At 39.5% G+C, this 18,828-nt stretch overlaps 1 protein-coding gene across 5 annotated transcripts in view; it reads left to right on the top strand.

Moving 5' to 3' along the window:
- DHX57 (DExH-box helicase 57) overlaps positions 1-18,828 on the top strand; it is a 59,992-nt gene that overhangs the window by 12,367 nt on the left and 28,797 nt on the right. For 4 of the 5 annotated variants that reach the window (XR_009739329.1, XM_061432117.1, XM_061432118.1 and 1 more), the window contains exons 3-11: positions 177-335; positions 1,095-1,280; positions 2,510-3,348; positions 4,908-5,086; positions 6,552-6,673; positions 7,749-7,944; positions 8,488-8,612; positions 16,052-16,185; positions 17,086-17,140. Coding sequence is in view for 4 of the 5 variants with exons in the window: in XM_061432117.1 (XP_061288101.1) it covers positions 177-335; positions 1,095-1,280; positions 2,510-3,348; positions 4,908-5,086; positions 6,552-6,673; positions 7,749-7,944; positions 8,488-8,612; positions 16,052-16,185; positions 17,086-17,140 (1,995 nt within the window). In the remaining variant the exon portion in view is untranslated. The remainder of the gene's footprint in view (positions 1-176; positions 336-1,094; positions 1,281-2,509; positions 3,349-4,907; positions 5,087-6,551; positions 6,674-7,748; positions 7,945-8,487; positions 8,613-16,051; positions 16,186-17,085; positions 17,141-18,828) is intronic. The other variant, XM_061432119.1, reaches the window with a different exon arrangement.

Raw genomic sequence — 18,828 nt, 5'->3', positions numbered from 1 at the left:
GAATATAATGAAGTTGAGTAAATACCGTAGAAAATGGAGACTCTCTCCACATTGATGTCCCCTTTCGTAAGATACATGACAGTCCAGTCATATTGTGTATGTATGGAGACCCTGAGGAGAGAGTAAAAATTCTGATAACAAGTAAGTGTGTAATTTTGTTCTTGTGTCCTTTGCAGACCTAGTAACAGTAGCGTGAGAAAAGGGGATGGACGCCCCAAATGGAAACCCGAAGCCAAAGTGCCCCTGCAGACTCTACATATGACTTCTGAGAATCAGGAAAAAGTGAAAGCTCTTCTCCGAGACTTGCAGGAACAAGATGCGGATGCTGGATCTGAGTAAATTATTATATTTGAATAAATTATTATATTGAGGAAGATAAAATATGAGGGTCCTGTGTGTCTTTGGAATACTGTGTCAATACTAATTGTGTTGTGGCTGTGTAACTAGTTGAAAGTGAGCCAAGAGAAATAACAAGAATAATTATTCAGCAACTAACGGCACGCCACTCCAGTACTCTTGCCTGGAAAATCCCATGGACGGAGGAGCCTGGTAGGCTGCAGACCATGGGGTCATGAAGAGTTGGGCACGACTGAGCGATTTCACTTTCACTTTTCACTCTCATGCATTGGAGAAGGAAATGGCAACCCACTCCAGTGTTCTTGCCTGGAGAATCCCAGGGACGGGGGAGCCTGGTGGGCTGCCGTCTCTGGGGTCGCACAGAGTCGGACACGACTGAAGCGACGCAGCAGCAGCAGCAGTTGTCCTTTACAGTGTAATCTTTGGTTTTTAATTGTCTCTTCAAGTTTTAGTTGATCATCTGGGAAAGAAAAAAATGGAGATTCCAGTAGTATCTGACTGGGTTGTTGTGAAGATTTTTAAAGAGATAGTACATATAAAACATTTAACATAGTGCCTGGCAAGTAATACGTGCTATTAGTTGCCAATATATAAGTTATTAGGTCAGTAAATTAGTCACTCAATAGTGGTCAGGATCCTATGTCCTTTGGTTCTGTGAATTCTTAGACCCTTAACAAATTTTTCTTTGAAGCAAGTAGAAATTAATATATGATATATGAAAATGTTACTTTTGCCAGAAGAGGTGTTTCTGGGGAAGAAGAAGATGATGAGCCTGATTATGACGACGAGCAGTACTGGTCACCTGGACGAGAAGCTTCCCTTGTTCCTGACTCTGATCCTTTGGAATGCGCTGGCTCAGGCCTGGTGGAGCCTCATAACCCAGAATTTACAGTCTCAGCATTTGCAGTGCACAGACTTTCCAGGTTTGCTTTCTTCACTTACGGGAGGATTGAAGGAAACGAAGTCGTGTTGTAAACCCAACTACCTCTTCCTGAGTACTGCCCTGTGGTGTAGGCTCTAGCAGTAATACTTCCCTGTGGTGTGGGCTCTGGCAGTAATACTTCCCTGTGGTGTGGGTCATAAAAGTAATACTTCCCTGTAGTGTGGGTCATAGCAGTAATACTTCCCTGTGGAGTGGGTCATAAAAGTAATACTTCCCTGTAGTGTGGGTCATAGCAGTAATACTTCCCTGTGGTATGGGTCATAGCAGTAATACTTCCCTGTGGTGTGGGTTGTGGCAGTAATACTTCTCTGTAGTGTGGGTTCTAGCAGTAATACTTCCCTGTGGTGTGGGCTCTGGCAGTAATAACTTCCCTGTGGTGTGGGTTCTGGCAGTAATACTTCTCTGTAGTGTGGGTTCTGGCAGTAATACTTCCCTATGGTGTGGGCTCTGGCAGTAATAACTTCCCTGTGGTGTGGGTTCTGGCAGTAATACTTCCCTGTGGTGTGGGCTCTAACAGTAATACTTCCCTGTGGTGTGGGTTCTGGTAGTAATACTTCCCTGTGGTGTGGGTCATAGCAGTAATACTTCCCTGTACTGTGATTCTGGCAGTAATACTTCCCTGTGGTGTGGGTCATAGCAGTACTTGATAGTATCAGTGTCCTCTCTCTTAGGATAGGTAGATGAAGGGGGAGTTAGTATTATCAGGGAGACTTCTTCGGAATACAGACCATGCCTCTCTATACTTATATCATCACATGTATGGTTTTCTGGTTTTTTTTTAATGGTTTTATCTATTTATTTATTTTTGGCTGCACTGGGTCTTCATTGCTATGTGGGCTTTTCTCTAGTTGTGGCGAAGTGGAAGCTACTCTAGTTGCAGTGCATGGGCTTCTCACTGAAGTGGCTTCTCTCGTTGTGGAGCATGGGCTGTAGGGCTCATGGGCTCAGTAGTTGTGGCTCCTGGGCTCTAGAGCACAGGCTCGATAGTTGTGGCTCAATAGTTGTGGCACACCGGCTTAGTTGCTCCACAGCATGTGGGATCTAACTGGATCAGGGATCAAACTCGTGTCTCCTGCATTGGCAGGTGGATTCTTTACCACTGAGCCACCAGGGAAGCCCCACATACATGTATTTAAATGAATTTCTCCTCTGTGGTTTGATATTACTTTCTGATATTAGTCTTTTTTTGTCATGTTTCACACGTGGCAGGTATGGTTTCCACACTGAACACTGTCAGGCAGTGCTGAGGATTTGCGATGGAGACATGGGGGCATCACTGGAACGCCTGCTCACCCAGTGCTTTTCAGAGACATTTGGAGAGAGGATGAAGATATCTGAGGCAGTTGCACACATGAGCTTGGAAGAGTGTGTGGAACAGCGACAGGAAGAGGCATTTGCTCTCAAGTCAATCTGTGGAGAAAAATTTATAGAAAGAATTCAAAACAGAGTCTGGACCATTGGATTAGAACTGGAGTATTTGACAAGTAAATTCTGCAAATTCAAGCAAAAGGAAAGTACCAAAAATATACAGGAGGCTTCACTTGAAGTCTGCAAATTTTACCTCAAAGGAAATTGTAAATTTGGATCAAAGTGCAAATTTAAACATGAAGTGCCCCCAAATCAAATTGTCGGAAGAGTCGAAAGAAATGTAGATGATTCTCATCTAAATGCTAATGAAGATGCATCCTTTTTATATGAACTTGAAATTCGATTTTCTAAAGACCACAAATACCCCTACCAAGCTCCCCTTGTGGCATTTTATTCCACCAATGAGAATCTACCTCTGGCTTGTCGTTTACATATTTCTGAGTTCCTTTATGGCAAAGCCTTGACATTTGCAGAAACTTCAGAACCTGTTGTATATTCTTTGATAACCCTCTTAGAGGAAGAATCAGAAATAACCAAGTTACTAACAAATACCCATCACAAGTACAGTGTCCCTCCTGTGAACTTTCTGCCAGTATCACCTGGAACCAGACTAAATAATCCTGTCTGTCGTAAACCAGTGATTCCAAGTAATTCGTTTTTTTCGAATCAAATTCCAGAAGGTACGTAAGGCACTGACCTGGTGGAGGGTGTTGTGGAATGGGGCATTTGAAATGATGGATTAAATAAATCAGAAGTTTTGAGGGCTGATCTGGGATCTCCAGTGATCTTAGGCAAGTCATTCTCCTCAGTTTAAGGCCAAAAAAGAATGAGAATCCCCTGAACTGCGACCTGACTTTCATTGTAAGGCCAAGTTGTCACTGTATTCTGGCTCACTGAATCAGTCAAAAGTTTATAGTGATGTATATAAGCTCATTTTAGCAGGTAAGGGCTGGAAGAACCTTAAAGCATCCTTTCAGAAAATCTGCTTCATTTAATCCATTTGGTTTCATGTGATTACTTCTGGTACTGTCTATAGGATTACTTTCAAATGAGTTTTTAGAGATACTTGTCTTTCTGGACCACTGTCCATACTCTCCTGCTTTTAGCATGATAGACCCCCAGAATTCATCAGGGCAGGGCTCTCTTTATGAATCCCTAAATCCTCAAATAGAGAAATGTTTGTACAAGCCTGTGGCTTTCTCCAGATCCAGATGTGCTTTACAGAAGTTACCCCCTTTCAAAGTTCACCATAGGATTCAGAGAAACAAGTTTTTATTATTTCCCAAGAGTTCCTAGATAGACATCAACAGGTAAAGAACAATGAAACCACCAAGATGTGGATGCTAGACAGCTGGCTGGGTTCATTCACCTGCCGCTTGACTTACTGCCAGCTTGCAGCTAGTTCTGGCACATGGGACTCTGATATATTCCTCAAAAAATGACAAACTTTGTGTCATGGATTTTGGTGGGAGGATAACAGCTTTATTAATACATAATTTACATACCATGAAATTCACCCTTTTGAAGTGTACAATTCAGTGATTTTTAGTATATCACAGAATTGCACATCCATGACCACTGTTTAATTCTGGGACATTTTCATCACCCCATAAAGAAACGCCATACGTGTTAGCAAGTCACTCCTCATTTCTCCCTTTCCACAAGCCCTAACAACCATGAGTCGACATTCTGTCCCTATGGATTTGCCTCTTCTGGACATTTCGTGGAAATGAAATCATACAGTAAATACGTGGCTTTTTGTAATTGGTGTCTTTCACTTAGCATACATAATGTTGTCCAGGTTCATCCATGTTGTAGCATGTATCAGTACTTCATTCCTTTTAATTACTGAATAATATTCCATTATATGGACATACCACATTTTATTTATTGATTAATCATTTGATAGTCATTTGGGTTATTTTGTGTCATGGAAATTTAGGGACACCTGCAAATATTTAATTCCTTAATTAACAAGGCATGCCATGATTTTCTTTTCTTTGTTCTTAATTTGGTTTAAGCAAAGCCATTTATACTTGATTATAAGTTTATTTGAAGATGCATTTTAAATTCTTCAGCAGTAGAAGTAGTAGTGTGGAAATGAATGAATTTGTTTTATTCAAGCTTTAACTTTTTCTCTATTTTATGATTGTTGTTGTTACTTTGTTAGATAGTGACTTTCCCCCTTTGCTAAAGAAAGGGCTCCATATCGAAAACGTTTCCTTTTATCCCCTTCAAGTTGAAAAAGAATCAGAGCCTGAGGAGGAGACAGATGAGGATGAAGGTCCAGCACCAGTTATGGTGGAGAATGAAAGCTATGTCAACCTTAAGAAAAAGATTTCCAAAAGATATGACTGGCAGGCAAAATCAGTACATGCTGAAAATGTCAAAATCTGCAAGCAGTTCCGAATAAAACAGGTAGGGTATTCTAAGAGAATGGCTAGCATTGCCTCCCTAATGTATGGATGAAGGGATTAGGAATTAGGAAGCTTTGGCTACTCTCCATAGTATACTTTCAGTCTTTTACTCTGATTGGTCAAAGTTTCTGCATGCCACCACAAACTTGGATGCATGTTCTAACTAATTTTGGAAAATCTGATGCCTGATGAAAATGCAACATGTGTATACCAAATATTCTGAGAATCATGTGGCTTTGGTACTGTGATAGAAATCTGATAAGTGAAAGAAAAATTAGTTCTGTGACTTACATTAGAAATACCAGTATAGAAAAGGATAAGGAGGGACTCTTAACCCTATTTCAAGGCCTCACAGGATAAATCATTTACCCAGGGTCACATAGCTGCTAAGAGGCAACACAAGGTTTCACGCTAATTCTGTTTCCAAAGTTCAATAGTTTTACCTCATTACCTCAAAAAAACAATAGTTTTACCTCATTCACATGAAGATTATTTTAAAAGAATTCATTAAGTGAACTGTTAGGGTAGAGTTGGATGTAGGATAAAGACGAGTTACTTAAATCAGTTTGGGGATTGGATTAGATGCTGTCTAAGAGCTCTTCCAACTTTACAGTTCTGTGATTCTGATTTTTGACACTGTATTAACACAAGGACATATATGCTGCAACACCCGTAGAGTGTCGGATTAAAAATCATACCACAAATAATAGGATGGTAGAAATTACAAATTACACATTCAGTTTGAGTGTGTGTTTACAGTGGTAAATTTATATGATTAAATTATATATAGATAATGTATATGTTAATATAAATCCCTTACATTAGTCAAAAATACATCCACGGTTTTGACCTATAGTACAACATTTATAGCATTGGCCATTAGATGTCAAAGGGAGTTATATAGATGTGATTGACTGAAAACCCTTTAGTGAGAGCTCTTAACTGTTGGTGATTTGGATAAAAATCTGATGATGTGTAGAGCTGCACTGTTCTATATGGTAGCCTCTAGCCATGTGTAGCTATTTAAAGTTTAACTAAAATTAAGTATAATAAAAATTTCAGTTCCTTGATGTTATTTAAATGCTCAATAGCCACATGTAGCCACATTTGCTATATTGGACAATGCAAATATTACCACCAGCACAGAAAGTTCTGTTGAATAGTGCTGGTGTAGAGATTGTTACAAAAAGAGCTGGATAGGTGCTAGGCAAGAGGGGTTTTTCCTAAGATCCTTCAGTTTATTCAGACGTAGGAAAGCCACACAGATTCCACAGCTTATTCTGGCAGATTCTCTGAACAGTCTTCTGACCAGCATCCCACCCCCAACAAATCCTCACTTTCTATCCCGAAGCAAACTGATGAAGAAAGGACAGAAAAGGTATGTCTAACTTTGGGATTCCACGTTCAGAGCTTCGTGAAAGGTTATTCAGAGCAACCAAACTGATGTCTTATTTTTGTTTTATTAGGCCTCCAGACAGTTCCAGTCAGTTCTACAAGAAAGACAGTCGCTCCCTGCTTGGGAAGAAAGAGAAAACATTCTCAAATTGTTGAGCAAGCACCAGGTGCTTGTTGTAAGTGGTATGACTGGGTAAGAATGTAATCTGTTTGTAATGCAGCTTTCGTCTGTGAATATGGTGTGTGCCCTGGCTACCACCACTCGTTCTTCTTTTAAAAAGGAAAAAACAGTAGCTGGTGTTACTTGTGCTTTTTCCTGTCAAATATTAAATAATATCTCACAGAGGCAAACATGGTGGCAACTGTAACCAATTCAAAACAAACAAAACTCAGAAATTTGGGAATTGATAGACCTTGTACACCGCTGCCTTGAGTCAGTTTAAGGCAAAATGCCTAGTGGAAGGCTTTTGACAAGGCCTATTTAAAAATGTGAAGAATAATTCCAAACCATTTAGCTTGAAACTCTTCATCTAAATTTATTCTGAATTCCTTAAAGCTTTTGTTTAAGAACAGCTTAGGGTATCTTACTGTTTCTTTTTCACACTCTCCATGTGTTATCCAAACCTATTTATCAGGGACAAGCTGCAGGCTTAATTTAATTCTGTATTTGGTGGTTTAGTCATTAAGTCGTGTCCGACTCTTGCGACCCCGTGGACTATAACCTGCCGGGCTCCTCTGTCCATGGGATTCTCCAGGGGAGAATACTGGAGTGGGTTGCCCTTTCTGTGTTTAAGGGTTTTCAATTTAATTTGTGCCCAGACTCACAGATATAGTAGTAACTTTGTATCTTCCAGTTTCTTGTCTTTTTAACTTCAGTTTATTTATAGTCAAGCAGTGCCACACCAACAGGGAAAAACAAAGTATTTTAATAATCATAAGATAATACTCCTGTTTCTCTGGGATTCATATGTAGAGTTCACATTCCTGGAGGCATTTATAGACCTTAAGCTACTGTTTAGTCAATAGTCCCAGTTTTACAAATAATAATAAACTGTTATTTGATTGCTTTGTTATTCTCAGTGCAAATTCCTAGGAGTTATCAGCTGTAGGTAATAAGTCAGGTAGGTTTGAAAGATAAATGAAGCTGAATTTTTATTCTAATTAGCTTTCTTAACTTTCCTCATTGCGTATGATTGCTTCTTCAGTTAAGTAGCACTTGAAAACCCTCATTTTAGGACTTATTTGTCCTACATCTTGTTGACATACAGATGTGGGAAAACCACACAGATTCCACAGTTTATTCTGGATGATTCTCTGAATGGACCCCCTGAGAAGGTGGCTAACATCATCTGTACCCAACCCCGACGAATCTCTGCCATCTCTGTTGCTGAGCGCGTTGCTAAAGAAAGGGCAGAAAGAGTGGGTCTGACCGTGGGATACCAGATCCGGTTAGAAAGTGTCAAGGTTTGTATGCTCTTCTTATTTCCTGATGACAGAAGTTCAAATTTTTAAAGTACAAAGAGCCATTGGTGTCTGGATATTCACGGGCAAGATGATATATATACTTCAACAGGGCTGAAGTCCTTTTAGACATATTTTGGTTTAAACTGTTATTGGGCTATACTTAATTTCCTCTATAAAGACCGTCTTTTCTTTGTTGGCAGAAGTGATCTAGTAAGTGCTGCTTTACTCCTAAGACTGGGGCTTAATCCATTTAATCAAATATAGAATGAATAAATTCAGAATTTGTTTCATCATTCACTGTTATCTTTTTGTTTTATAATAATTTTTAAATGCTTTCTATGAGTCCTAACATTTTCATCTGAAGTGGGAAGGCTTTTATTGTTATTGCCAGCAAGAAACTATGCATTTAGTCTCTTGGTTCATATTAAATGGAACTGCTGGTGTGTTCAATATTCTTTATACCTATTAAAAATGGCTTTGCCGGGAAAGTGTTTCCTTTTCTCAAAAATTTCATTAACGTTTTTGTGCCCTTTTACGTGTAAGTCCTCAGCCACCAGGTTGTTATACTGCACCACGGGAGTGCTGCTAAGAAGGCTGGAGGGAGACACAGCTCTGCAGGGAGTCACCCATATCATTGTTGATGAAGTTCATGAGAGGACAGAAGAAAGGTAAAACAAAGATTTTCCAAATGAGCACCCACATACATAGAATGGAGACAAGGCTGAAAGAATTTTGTTCTGCTTCCAGTTCAGTTCCTTAGGGCTAGTAATGGTGGTTACCATAGAAAAGGCCTAAGTTAAAGAAGAGGAACTGCTTTCCTGGTCTTCAGGGTCTAACACAGAAAATGCTAGGCAGCACATGTTTATCACTGGAAGAGTCATCCTGTTAGATGGACATCATCTAGTAAGAGGTACCTTGCTGAGCTGGGCACTGTGCTTAGCAGGAGTGTCGTGTGTAATGTATGTCGCAGCTGATGGATTAGTCAGTATGTGCTTCCTTCTTTATTCATTTGGTCAGTCATTCAGTCCTGATGTGCTAAGTGCTAAGTTGCTTCAGTCATTTCCGACCCTTTGCAACCCCATGCACTGTAGCCTGGCAGTCTCCTCTGTCCATGGAATTCTCCAGGCAAGAATACTGGAGTGGGTTGCCATGCCCTTTTCCAAGGGGAACTTCCCAACCCAGGGATCGAACCCATGTCTCTTGCATCTCCTGCATCGGCAGCCAGATTCTTTACCACTAGCACCACCTGGGAAGCCCATTCAGTTCTGATATTCATTCACATATTTATTCAGCCTGTATTAACTGCCAGGTGGCGTATTAATTGCTGGGGATACTATAGTGAACAAACTCATGGTTCCCCTCCATCTCTTATGGTCTGCTAGGAAAAACAAATAATGAGCAGGTAAATAACTACAAATTGGAATAAGTACCATAAAGGAATAAACAGGAAGCTGTGTTTAGGGGGAGAGAGCCTTGAGATAGTAGAGATTATATCTCTGAAGCAATTACATTTAAATTAAAAACAGAAGTATGGAAAGGAGTCTCATGAGACATAAGAGGGCAAGACAGGCATTTGCAAAGACTCTGCAGTAGTAAAGGGCTTCATGAGTTTAAAAACTGGGAGAAAGCCAGTGAAGCTGAAAGCATTTCAGTAGTGAAATGAGAGGAAAGGTGACAGCTAAAAAAAGCAGGAAACTATGCACTGTGAATAATAAAGCATTTGGATTTTACTTTAATGGAATTAAGTCATTAAAGGCTTGAAATATAAAACAAAAATTCTCAATATTTTTAAAGGAAGGACCATTCAATAGATGGCAATCATAGTTTGTCATGTAGTTATTGTTTTTCGGTTGTTAACTTGTGTCCGACTCACCGCGACCCCATGGACTGCAGCATGCCAGGCTCCCCTGTCCCTCAGTGTCTCCTGGAGTTTGCTTAGACTCTTGTCCATTGAGTCAATGATGCTCTCCAGCCATCTCATCCTCCGCCACCCTTTTCTTTTGCCTTCAGTCTTTCCCAGCATCAGGGTCTTTTCCAGTGAGTCAGCTGTTCTCATCAGGTGGCCAAAGTATTGGAATTTCAGCTTCAGAATCAGTCCTTCCAATGAATTTTCAGGGTTGATTTCCTTTAGGATTGACTGCTTTGATCTCCTTGCAGTCCAAGGGACTCTCAAGAATCTTCTCCAGCAACACAATTCAAAGGCATCAATTCTTCAATGCTCAGCCTTTTTTATGGTCCAATGGTCAAATCCTTACATGACTTCTGGAAAAACCAAAACTATATGGACCTTTGTTGGCAAAGTGATGTCTTTGTTTTTTTACATGCTGTCTAGGTTTGTCATAGCTTTTCTTCCAAGGAGCAGGCGTCTTTTAATTTCATGGTTGCAGTCACCATCTGCAGTGATTTTAGAGCCCAAGAAGAGGAAATCTGTCACTGCTTCCAATTTTCCCCATCTATTTTCCATGAAGTGATGTGACCAGATGCCATGATCTTAGTTTTTGAATGTTGAGTTTTAAGCCAGCTTTTTTATTCTCTTCTTTCAACCTTATTCAGACTTAAATTGAAGTAAGTAGGGAAAACCACAAGACCATTCAGGTATGACCTAAATCAAATCCTTTACAATTATACTGGAAGTGGCAAATAGATTCAAGGGATTAGACCTGATAGAATGCCTGAAGAACTATGCATGGAGGTTCTTGACATTGTACAGGAGGCAGTGATCAAGGCCATCCCCAAGAAAAACAAATGCAAAAAGGTAAAATGGTTGTCTGAGGAGGCCTTACAAATAGCTGAGAAAAGAAGAGAAGTGAAAGGCAAAGGGGGAAAGGAAAGATATACCCATTTGAGTGCAGAGTGCCAAAAAATAGCGAGGAGAGATAGGAAAGACTTCCTCAGTGATCAGTGCAAAGAAATAGAGGAAAACAACGAATGGGAAAGACTAGAGATCTCTTCAAGAAAATTAGAGATACCAAGGGAACATTTCATGCAAAGATGGGCTCAATAAAGGACAGAAATGGTATGAACCTAACAGAAGCAGAAGATATTAAGAAGAGGTAGCAAGAATACACAGAACTATATAAAAAAGATCTTCATGACCCAGATAACCATGATGGTGTGATCACACACCTAGAGCCAGACATCCTGGAATGTGACGTCAACTGGACCTTAGGAAGCGTCACTATGAACAAAGCTAGGTGGTGATGGAATTCCAGTTGAGCTATTTCAAATCCTAAAAGATGATGCTGTGAAAGTGCTGCACTCAATATGCCAGCAAATTTGGAAAACTCAGCAGTGGCCACAGGACTGGAAAAGGTCTGTTTTCATTCCAATCCCTAAGAAAGGCAATGCCAAAGAATGTTCAAAGTACCACACAATTGCACTCATCTCACACACTAGTAAAGTAATGCTCAAAATTCTCCAAGCCAGGCTTCAACAATACGTGAACCATCAACTTCTAGATGTTCACGCTGGATTTAGAAAAGGCAGAAAAACCAGAGATCAAATTGCCAACATCCATTGGGTCATTGAAAAAGCAAGAGGATCCCAGAAAAACATCTGCTTTATTGACTATGCCAAACCCTTTGTGTGGATCACAACAAACTGTGGAAAATTCTTCAAGAGATGGGAATACCAGACCACCTTACCTGCCTCCTGAGAAATCTCTATGCAGGTCAAGAAGCAACAATTAGAACTAGACATGGAACATCAGACTGGTTCCAAATTGGGAAAGGAGTATGTCAAGGCTGTATATTGTCACCCTGCTTATTTAACTTTTATGCAGAAACGCATCATGAGAAACGCTGGGCTGGATTAAGCACAAGCTGGAATCAAGATTGCTGGGAGAAATTTCAATAACAGATACGCAGGTGACACCACTTTTATGGCAGAAAGCAAAGAACTAAAGAGCCTCTTGATAAAGAGTGAAAAAGTTGGCTTAAAACTCAACATTGAGAAAACTAAGATCATGGCACCTGGTCCCATCACTTCATGGCAAATAGATGGGGAAACAGTGAGAGACTTTATTTTGGGGGGCTCCAACATCACTGCAGATGCTGACTGCAGCCATGAAATTAAGAGATGCTTGCTCCTTGGAAGAAAAGCTATGACAAACCTAAACAGCATATTAAAAAGCAGAGACATTACTTTACCAACAGAGGTCCATCTAGTCAAAGCTATGGTTTTTCCAGTAGTCATGTATGGATGTGAGAGTTGGGCCATAAGAAAAGCTGAGCTCCAAAGAATTGATGCTTTTGAACTGTAGTGTTGGGGAAGACTCTTGAGAGTCCCTGGTACTGCAAGGAGATCCAACCAGTCCATCCTAAAGGAAATCAGTGCTGAATATTCATTGGAAGGACTGATGGTGAAGCTGAAACTCCAAAACTTTGGCCACCTGATGCGAAGAACTGACTCACTGGAAAAGACCCTGTGCTAGGAAAGATTGAAGGCAGGAGGAGAAGGGGACGACAGAGGATGAGAGGGTTGGATGGCATCACCAACTTGATGGAAATGAGTTTGAGCAAGCTCTGGGATTGGTGATGGACAGGGAGGCCTGGCGTGCTACAGTCCATGGGATTGCAAAGGGTCGGACACAACTGAGCAACTGAACTGAGCTGAAGAGGCTCTTCAGCTCCTCTTCACTTTCTGTCCTTAGAGTGGTATCATCGCCATGTCTGAGGGTGATATTTCTCCTGGCAATCTTGTCACGTGGATCATGCTCTAAAGCAGTAAAGTAGTGGTAAAAAGAGATGATCCTGTGAAAGTAATGAGGCTTTTGCCAAAAGGACTGTACTATTATAAGTATCTTGAGAAGAAGAAAAATCTAAGTTAAGTTGAAGGGTTGACAGAGAAGCCAGAATAGATCATAGTAAAACTAAAAAGGAGAAAGAAACACATGTGAAAAGAGGTCCCAGCTACTGCTGAGAAATAGTTTTCAAGAACTGAACAGGGAAGACAAAAAACCAGAAGACTGTTAGAAAAACTGAATAACACTGATCTAGTTATAAATAGGAAATATAAAGAAATTTAGAAATAAAGAAAAGGATTTTTATATAAAAAGAATAGATCAGGGAATTCCCTGGTGATGCAGTGGTCAGTACTCAGCACTTTCACTGCTGGGTCCCCAGTTTTGATCCCTGGTCAGCAGTCCACGGAGGTCACAGAGTCAGACACGACTGAACACACACATACACGCAGTCCACGGGGGTCACAGAGTCAGACACGACTGAACACAGACATACACGCAGTCCACGGGGGTCACAGAGTCAGACACGACTGAACACACACATACACGGAGTCCACGGGGATCACAGAGTCAGACACGACTGAACACACACATACACGCAGCCCACGGGGGTCACAGTCAGACACAACTGAACACACACATGCACACACACGAGGCACTGAGATCCTGCAAGCCACATGGTGTAGCCAAAACATTGTTTTAAGAATAATAAATAAAAAGAATTCCTATAACAAAACAGGAATAAATTTTACGTAGCTGTGTAGAAAGCACTGAAAATCTGCGTCTGACGGGCAAATCATCTTTTTGTAGAGACTCGGGGAACAGTGGGGAGAGTAAATGGTAAGTAGTGTCAGTTTGCCACTAAATGGTAAAATGAACATTTGAAAAAAGAACTAAGAATCACTGAACAACTCTGAAGAAGAAATCAAAGCATTCTACCAAAAGTAATATTTAAATGATTGTATTCTGAAAATAAATTTTTAAATTTTAGGGGAAGTTATTTTGAACATAAAAAATAGCTCTGGGTTTTATAACATTTATGCTTCCACAAACTCAAAGAAACTGGAGGGTAGCACTGGGTCTGGTTCCTGGCTGCAATGGTGTTCTCAGAAAAAGATTCTTATAAAAACTTAGTGACATACAGGGGCTTCCCTAGTGGCTCAGCAGTAGAGAATCTGCCTGCAGTGCAGGAGTCGGGGTTCAGTCCCTGGTCAGGAAGACCCCCTGGAGGAGGGCATGGCAGCCCACTCCAGTATTCTTGCCTGGAGAATCCCATGGACCAGGGAGCCTGGCAGGGCTACAGCTCTTAGGGTTGCAAAGAGTTGGACACAGTTGAAGTGACTTAGCACACACAGTGACATATAGAATATTAGCAGTTTCTGAATAAAGATAAATAACACACTGGAGAAGGGAGATTTGAGAATTTACAAATACCAATCTATGGGAATGGACTGTTGAAATTATAAAAAAAAGTAGGGGAATTATAACAAAAAGTAGGGAATAAGTGACTGAAAAAGGCAGAAAATAGCAAATTCTAGGAACTAAGATCAGTTAAGAAATAAAAGGTTGAATAGAGAAAAATTATATTTAAAATTTTTAATAAATTTTTTGATCAGAGAGACATTATTTTAACACATTTAGGCAATGTCAAGAAAATCTTCCCTTATAGAATGGCTAATTACATGTTAGAATTTGTTCTTTTTTCTTCTGGGAGTATAGTGGGAGTTAGGAAAGAGATGTGTGTCCATAAACACTATTGGGATTATATAGTGTGTGCTGTTTTTGATCTAATATTTAATAGCATGAACTGTCTTTGAAATTATTATTAATAATTGCATGAGGAAATTCTAATGTATGGGTATATCATAAATTATTGGGTTGGCCAAAAACCCAAATTAAGTTTTTGGCCAACCGAATGAATACCTAACCACTTGCCTATTGTTATATTATTTTCCTATTCCCTAAAATAGAAACAGAAAAATCATAAATGTAATTAAATTAGCTCATTAAAGAAAACTAAGTAGTATAAGAATATACTCTTATGAAAAATGGAAACAATGTAGATAAAGCCAAAGTCCCCTGTAACAGTCTCAAACCATTCCCGATCCCCCCCAGAGATAACGGCAACAGTCAGATTGGTAATAAATATTAACATATATGCTTGCTTTGTGAGAAATAGGTACTTTTGTTTCATGGCCTTTTTTTCTTTGACTAATTATATATTCATTTAGTAAATCAACAAGCATTTATTGAGCACCTGCTATGTCCCAGGCATTGGTCTAGGTACTAAAGTAGTATCTTATAGAACAAAATAACCAAAATCCCTGTCCTCACAGAGCTTGCATTCTAGTGAGAGAGCCCAACATTGAGCAAGATAAAGAAGTAAAATATAAGGTATGTTTGTTAAGTGCTAAGAAGAGAAAGGGTAATATGAAATGCAAGGGATGAAAGCATTTGCAATTTTAAACATGGTGGCCAGGGAAGGCCTCGCTGAAAAGGCACATTTTGAGTCAAGATTTGAAGAAAGTGACTGAGTGAGCTTACCTCTGTGAGTATCTGGGAGAAGCCCTTTCTAGGCACATTAATAACACATGCAGGGGACCAGAGGTCCATGTCTCAAAGACATCAGGGAGAACGTTGTGGCTGAAGCCAAGTGAACAAGAGGAAGAGTGACAGGAAATGAGTAGTGGGGCTGCAGGTTCTGGGGCCTCATTAGTAAGAACTTTGGTAAGTCATTTGAAGGATGTTGAGCAGAAGAGTGGAACAGTCAGGTTTACATTTGAACAGAATTATTGGTCTGCCATGTTGAGAATAGATTTCAAGGGGTCAAGGGCCGGGGAAACCAGTTAGGCCATTGCTGTTTTGTGGTACATAGCGTTCTACAGCGTGGGTTCTTTTTCCACTAACAGTATGGCTTAGACATGTTTTCATGTCTGTAGCTAGAGTTCCACTCCATTCTTTTTATCTGCCTCATGTTTTTCCTTAGAATGGATGATACTGTCTTAATTAACCATTTTTTGATTGATAGACATTTCAGTAGTTTCCACTGATTTACTATTATAAACTATGCTATAATGAAAATCATTGTGTATGCCTCTTTATGTACGTATAGATATCAAGAGGTAGAATTATCAAATGTAATGATAAATCCTGTTGGTATTTTGATTGGTACTACACATATTTTAGTTTATTTGATGGGAAATTGATAGCATTAAGTCTTTACATCTAGAAACATGATACATCTTTCTCAGAGTGTTGTAAGTTTTTTTCACATAGGTATTATACTTACTTGAAATATGTCAAAGTTTATTAATTTTCATATGTTAAATTTGTTTGATCCTCAGGTGTTTCTTTTATTTCCTCTAGTGACTTCTTACTACTAGTTTTGAAAGACATTGTGTTGCAGAGACCAACTCTTCAAGTTATTCTGATGAGTGCAACCTTAAACGCTGAGCTCTTTTCAGAATATTTTAATTCCTGCCCAGTTATCACTATACCAGGTGATTAAAATGCATCATTAAATAAGTATTGTCCTAATAAGCAAATACAATTATTTTAAAGTTCATTTGAGATATAAATGAATAAGTATTTATACCTCCTTCTAGAGAAGAATGATTTGTTTATAACAAAATCATAACCATATAATGAAATTAATAAAGAGGTAATGTTATATTCATTTGCTGGGAGATTTTAATTTATATGTGCTTTAAAAAAAGTCTAGGTAATTGGATTTCTAGCATTCTGTTGTGTTTAATATCAAAATGTGAATTTATAATGGTAATCTGTCATAAAGAGGAAAGTTGTATCTATGTATAGCATATTTGTTCATTGATGAATTCTGCTAAATTTCTGGATATTGACCCCCTCTGGGAGTAAGTGAAATTGGGTAGTCTGTGTCTTCTTTTGGTGCTTTCAGTCTCATTGTGGGATTGATTTATCACCTTGGGCTTTTGGCTTATCCTTCTGCAGTGGATTGCTAAAGGAACAGTTTGGAAACACTGATAATACTACTACTTATTCTAGTTATAGAGGATATCAACAGTAGACTTAAAGATGAAATTATATTCTTGATCTAGAATACAATTTTTGACTGTTACAAGGTCCCCTGTGAGAAAGGAGGTAGAGGGTGAAAGGGTATAACAGATTTTTTAAAAGAGGTAAAGGTCTTATTAGCAAATGATCATTTCTCCAACTATACACTTGTTTTATTTATTAATGGGAATCTACTCCTTCCAATTTTTATCATCAAAAGCGTTTTTTGGATACTTTTAAGACCACAGAGCAAATAGCACCTTATTGTGCCAAGCTTCATTTTAAGAAAATTTTACATATACAAATAATTTCAAGATAGTTGAACAGGTAGTCTGAGACTTACTTGTTCTGTCTTCTTGTTTTTCTAGGTCGTACATTTCCTGTTGATCAGTTTTTTCTGGAAGATGCAATTGCTGTGACACGGTAAGGAAGATATTATTTATTAAGGTTTGATGAAAGTCCTTGAAAACAAAAAAACTATTTTACGTCATTGTGCCCAGATACTGATAAATGTGTTATTTTTTCTTCTAATTTTTCAGTTTTAGCATTTTGCTTTCCCTTTCAGCAAATACTTACTATTCAAATTGTTTGAATTCACAGGCAATATATTATGTATTCAGTTCAGTTCAGTTCAGTCGCTCAGTCGTGTCTGACTCTTTGTGACCCCATGAATTGCAGCACGCCAGGCCTCCCTGTCCATCACCAATCCCGGAGTTCATTCAAACTCATGTCCATCGAGTCAGTGATGCCATCCAGCCATCTCATCCTCTGTTGTCCCCTTCTCTTCCTGCTCCCAATCCCTCCCAGCATCAGAGTCTTTTCCAATGAGTCAACTCTTCGCATGAGGTGGCCAAAGTACTGGAGTTTCAGCTTCAGCATCAGTCCTTCCAATGAACACCCAGGACTGATCTCCTTTAGGATGTTGGATCTCCTTGCAGTCCAAGAGACTCTCAAGAGTCTTCTCCAACACCACAGTTCAAAAGCATCAATTCTTCGGCGCTCAGCTTTCTTCACAGTCCAACTCTCACATCCATACATGACCGTTGGAAAAACCATAGCCTTGACTAGACGGACCTTTGTTGGCAAAGTAATGTCTCTGCTTTTCAATATGCTGTCTAGGTTGGTCATAACTTTCCTTCCAAGGAGTAAGCGTCTTTTAATTTCATGGCTGCAGTCACCATCTGCAGTGATTTTGGAGCCCCAAAAATAAAATCTGACACTGCTTCCACTGTTTCCCCATCTCTTTCCCATGAAGTGATGGGACCGGATGCCATGATCTTCGTTTTCTGAATGTTGAGCTTTAAGCCAACTTTTTAACTCTCCTCTTTCACTTTCATCAACAGGCTTTTTAGTTCCTCTTCACTTTCTGCCATAAGGGTTGTATCATCTGCATATCTGAGGTTATTGATATTTCTCCCAGCAATCTTGATTCCAGCTTGTGTTTCTTCCAGCCCAGCATTTCTCATGATGTACTCTGCGTATAAGTTAAATAAGTAGGGTGACAATATACAGCCTTGACGTACTTCTTTTCCTATTTGGAACCAGTCTGTTGTTCCATGTCCAGTTCTAACTGTTGCTTCCTGACCTGCATATAGGTTTCTCAAGAGGCAGATCAGGTGGTCTGGTATTCCCATCTCTTTCAGAATTTTCCACAGTTTATTGTGATCCACACAGTCAAAGGCTTTGGCATAGTCAATAAAGCAGAAATAGATGTTTTTCTGGAACTCTTTTGCTTTTTCAATGATCCAACGGATGTTGGCAATTTGATCTCTGGTTCCTCTGCCTTTTCTAAAACCAGCTTGAACATCTGGAAGTTCACAGTTCACGTATTGCTAAAGCCTGGCTTGGAGAATTTTGAGCATTACTTTCCTAGCGTGTGAGAGGAGTGCAATTGTGCAGTAGTTTGAGCATTCTTTGGCATTGCCTTTCTTTGGGATTGGAATGAAAACGGACCTTTTCCAGTCCTGTGGCCATTGCTGAGTTTTCCCAATTTGCTGGCATATTGAGTGCGGCACTTTCACAGCATCATCTTTCAGGATTTGAAATAGCTCAAAGAATATATAATTATATATTTGTGTTAGCTGTTATTATCATTCTGCCTTCAAGGAGTT

This window comes from Bos javanicus, chromosome 11 (assembly GCF_032452875.1).
Source record: "Bos javanicus breed banteng chromosome 11, ARS-OSU_banteng_1.0, whole genome shotgun sequence".
Lineage (NCBI taxonomy): Eukaryota > Metazoa > Chordata > Mammalia > Artiodactyla > Bovidae > Bos > Bos javanicus.
This window is presented reverse-complemented; position numbering and strand designations above follow the sequence as displayed.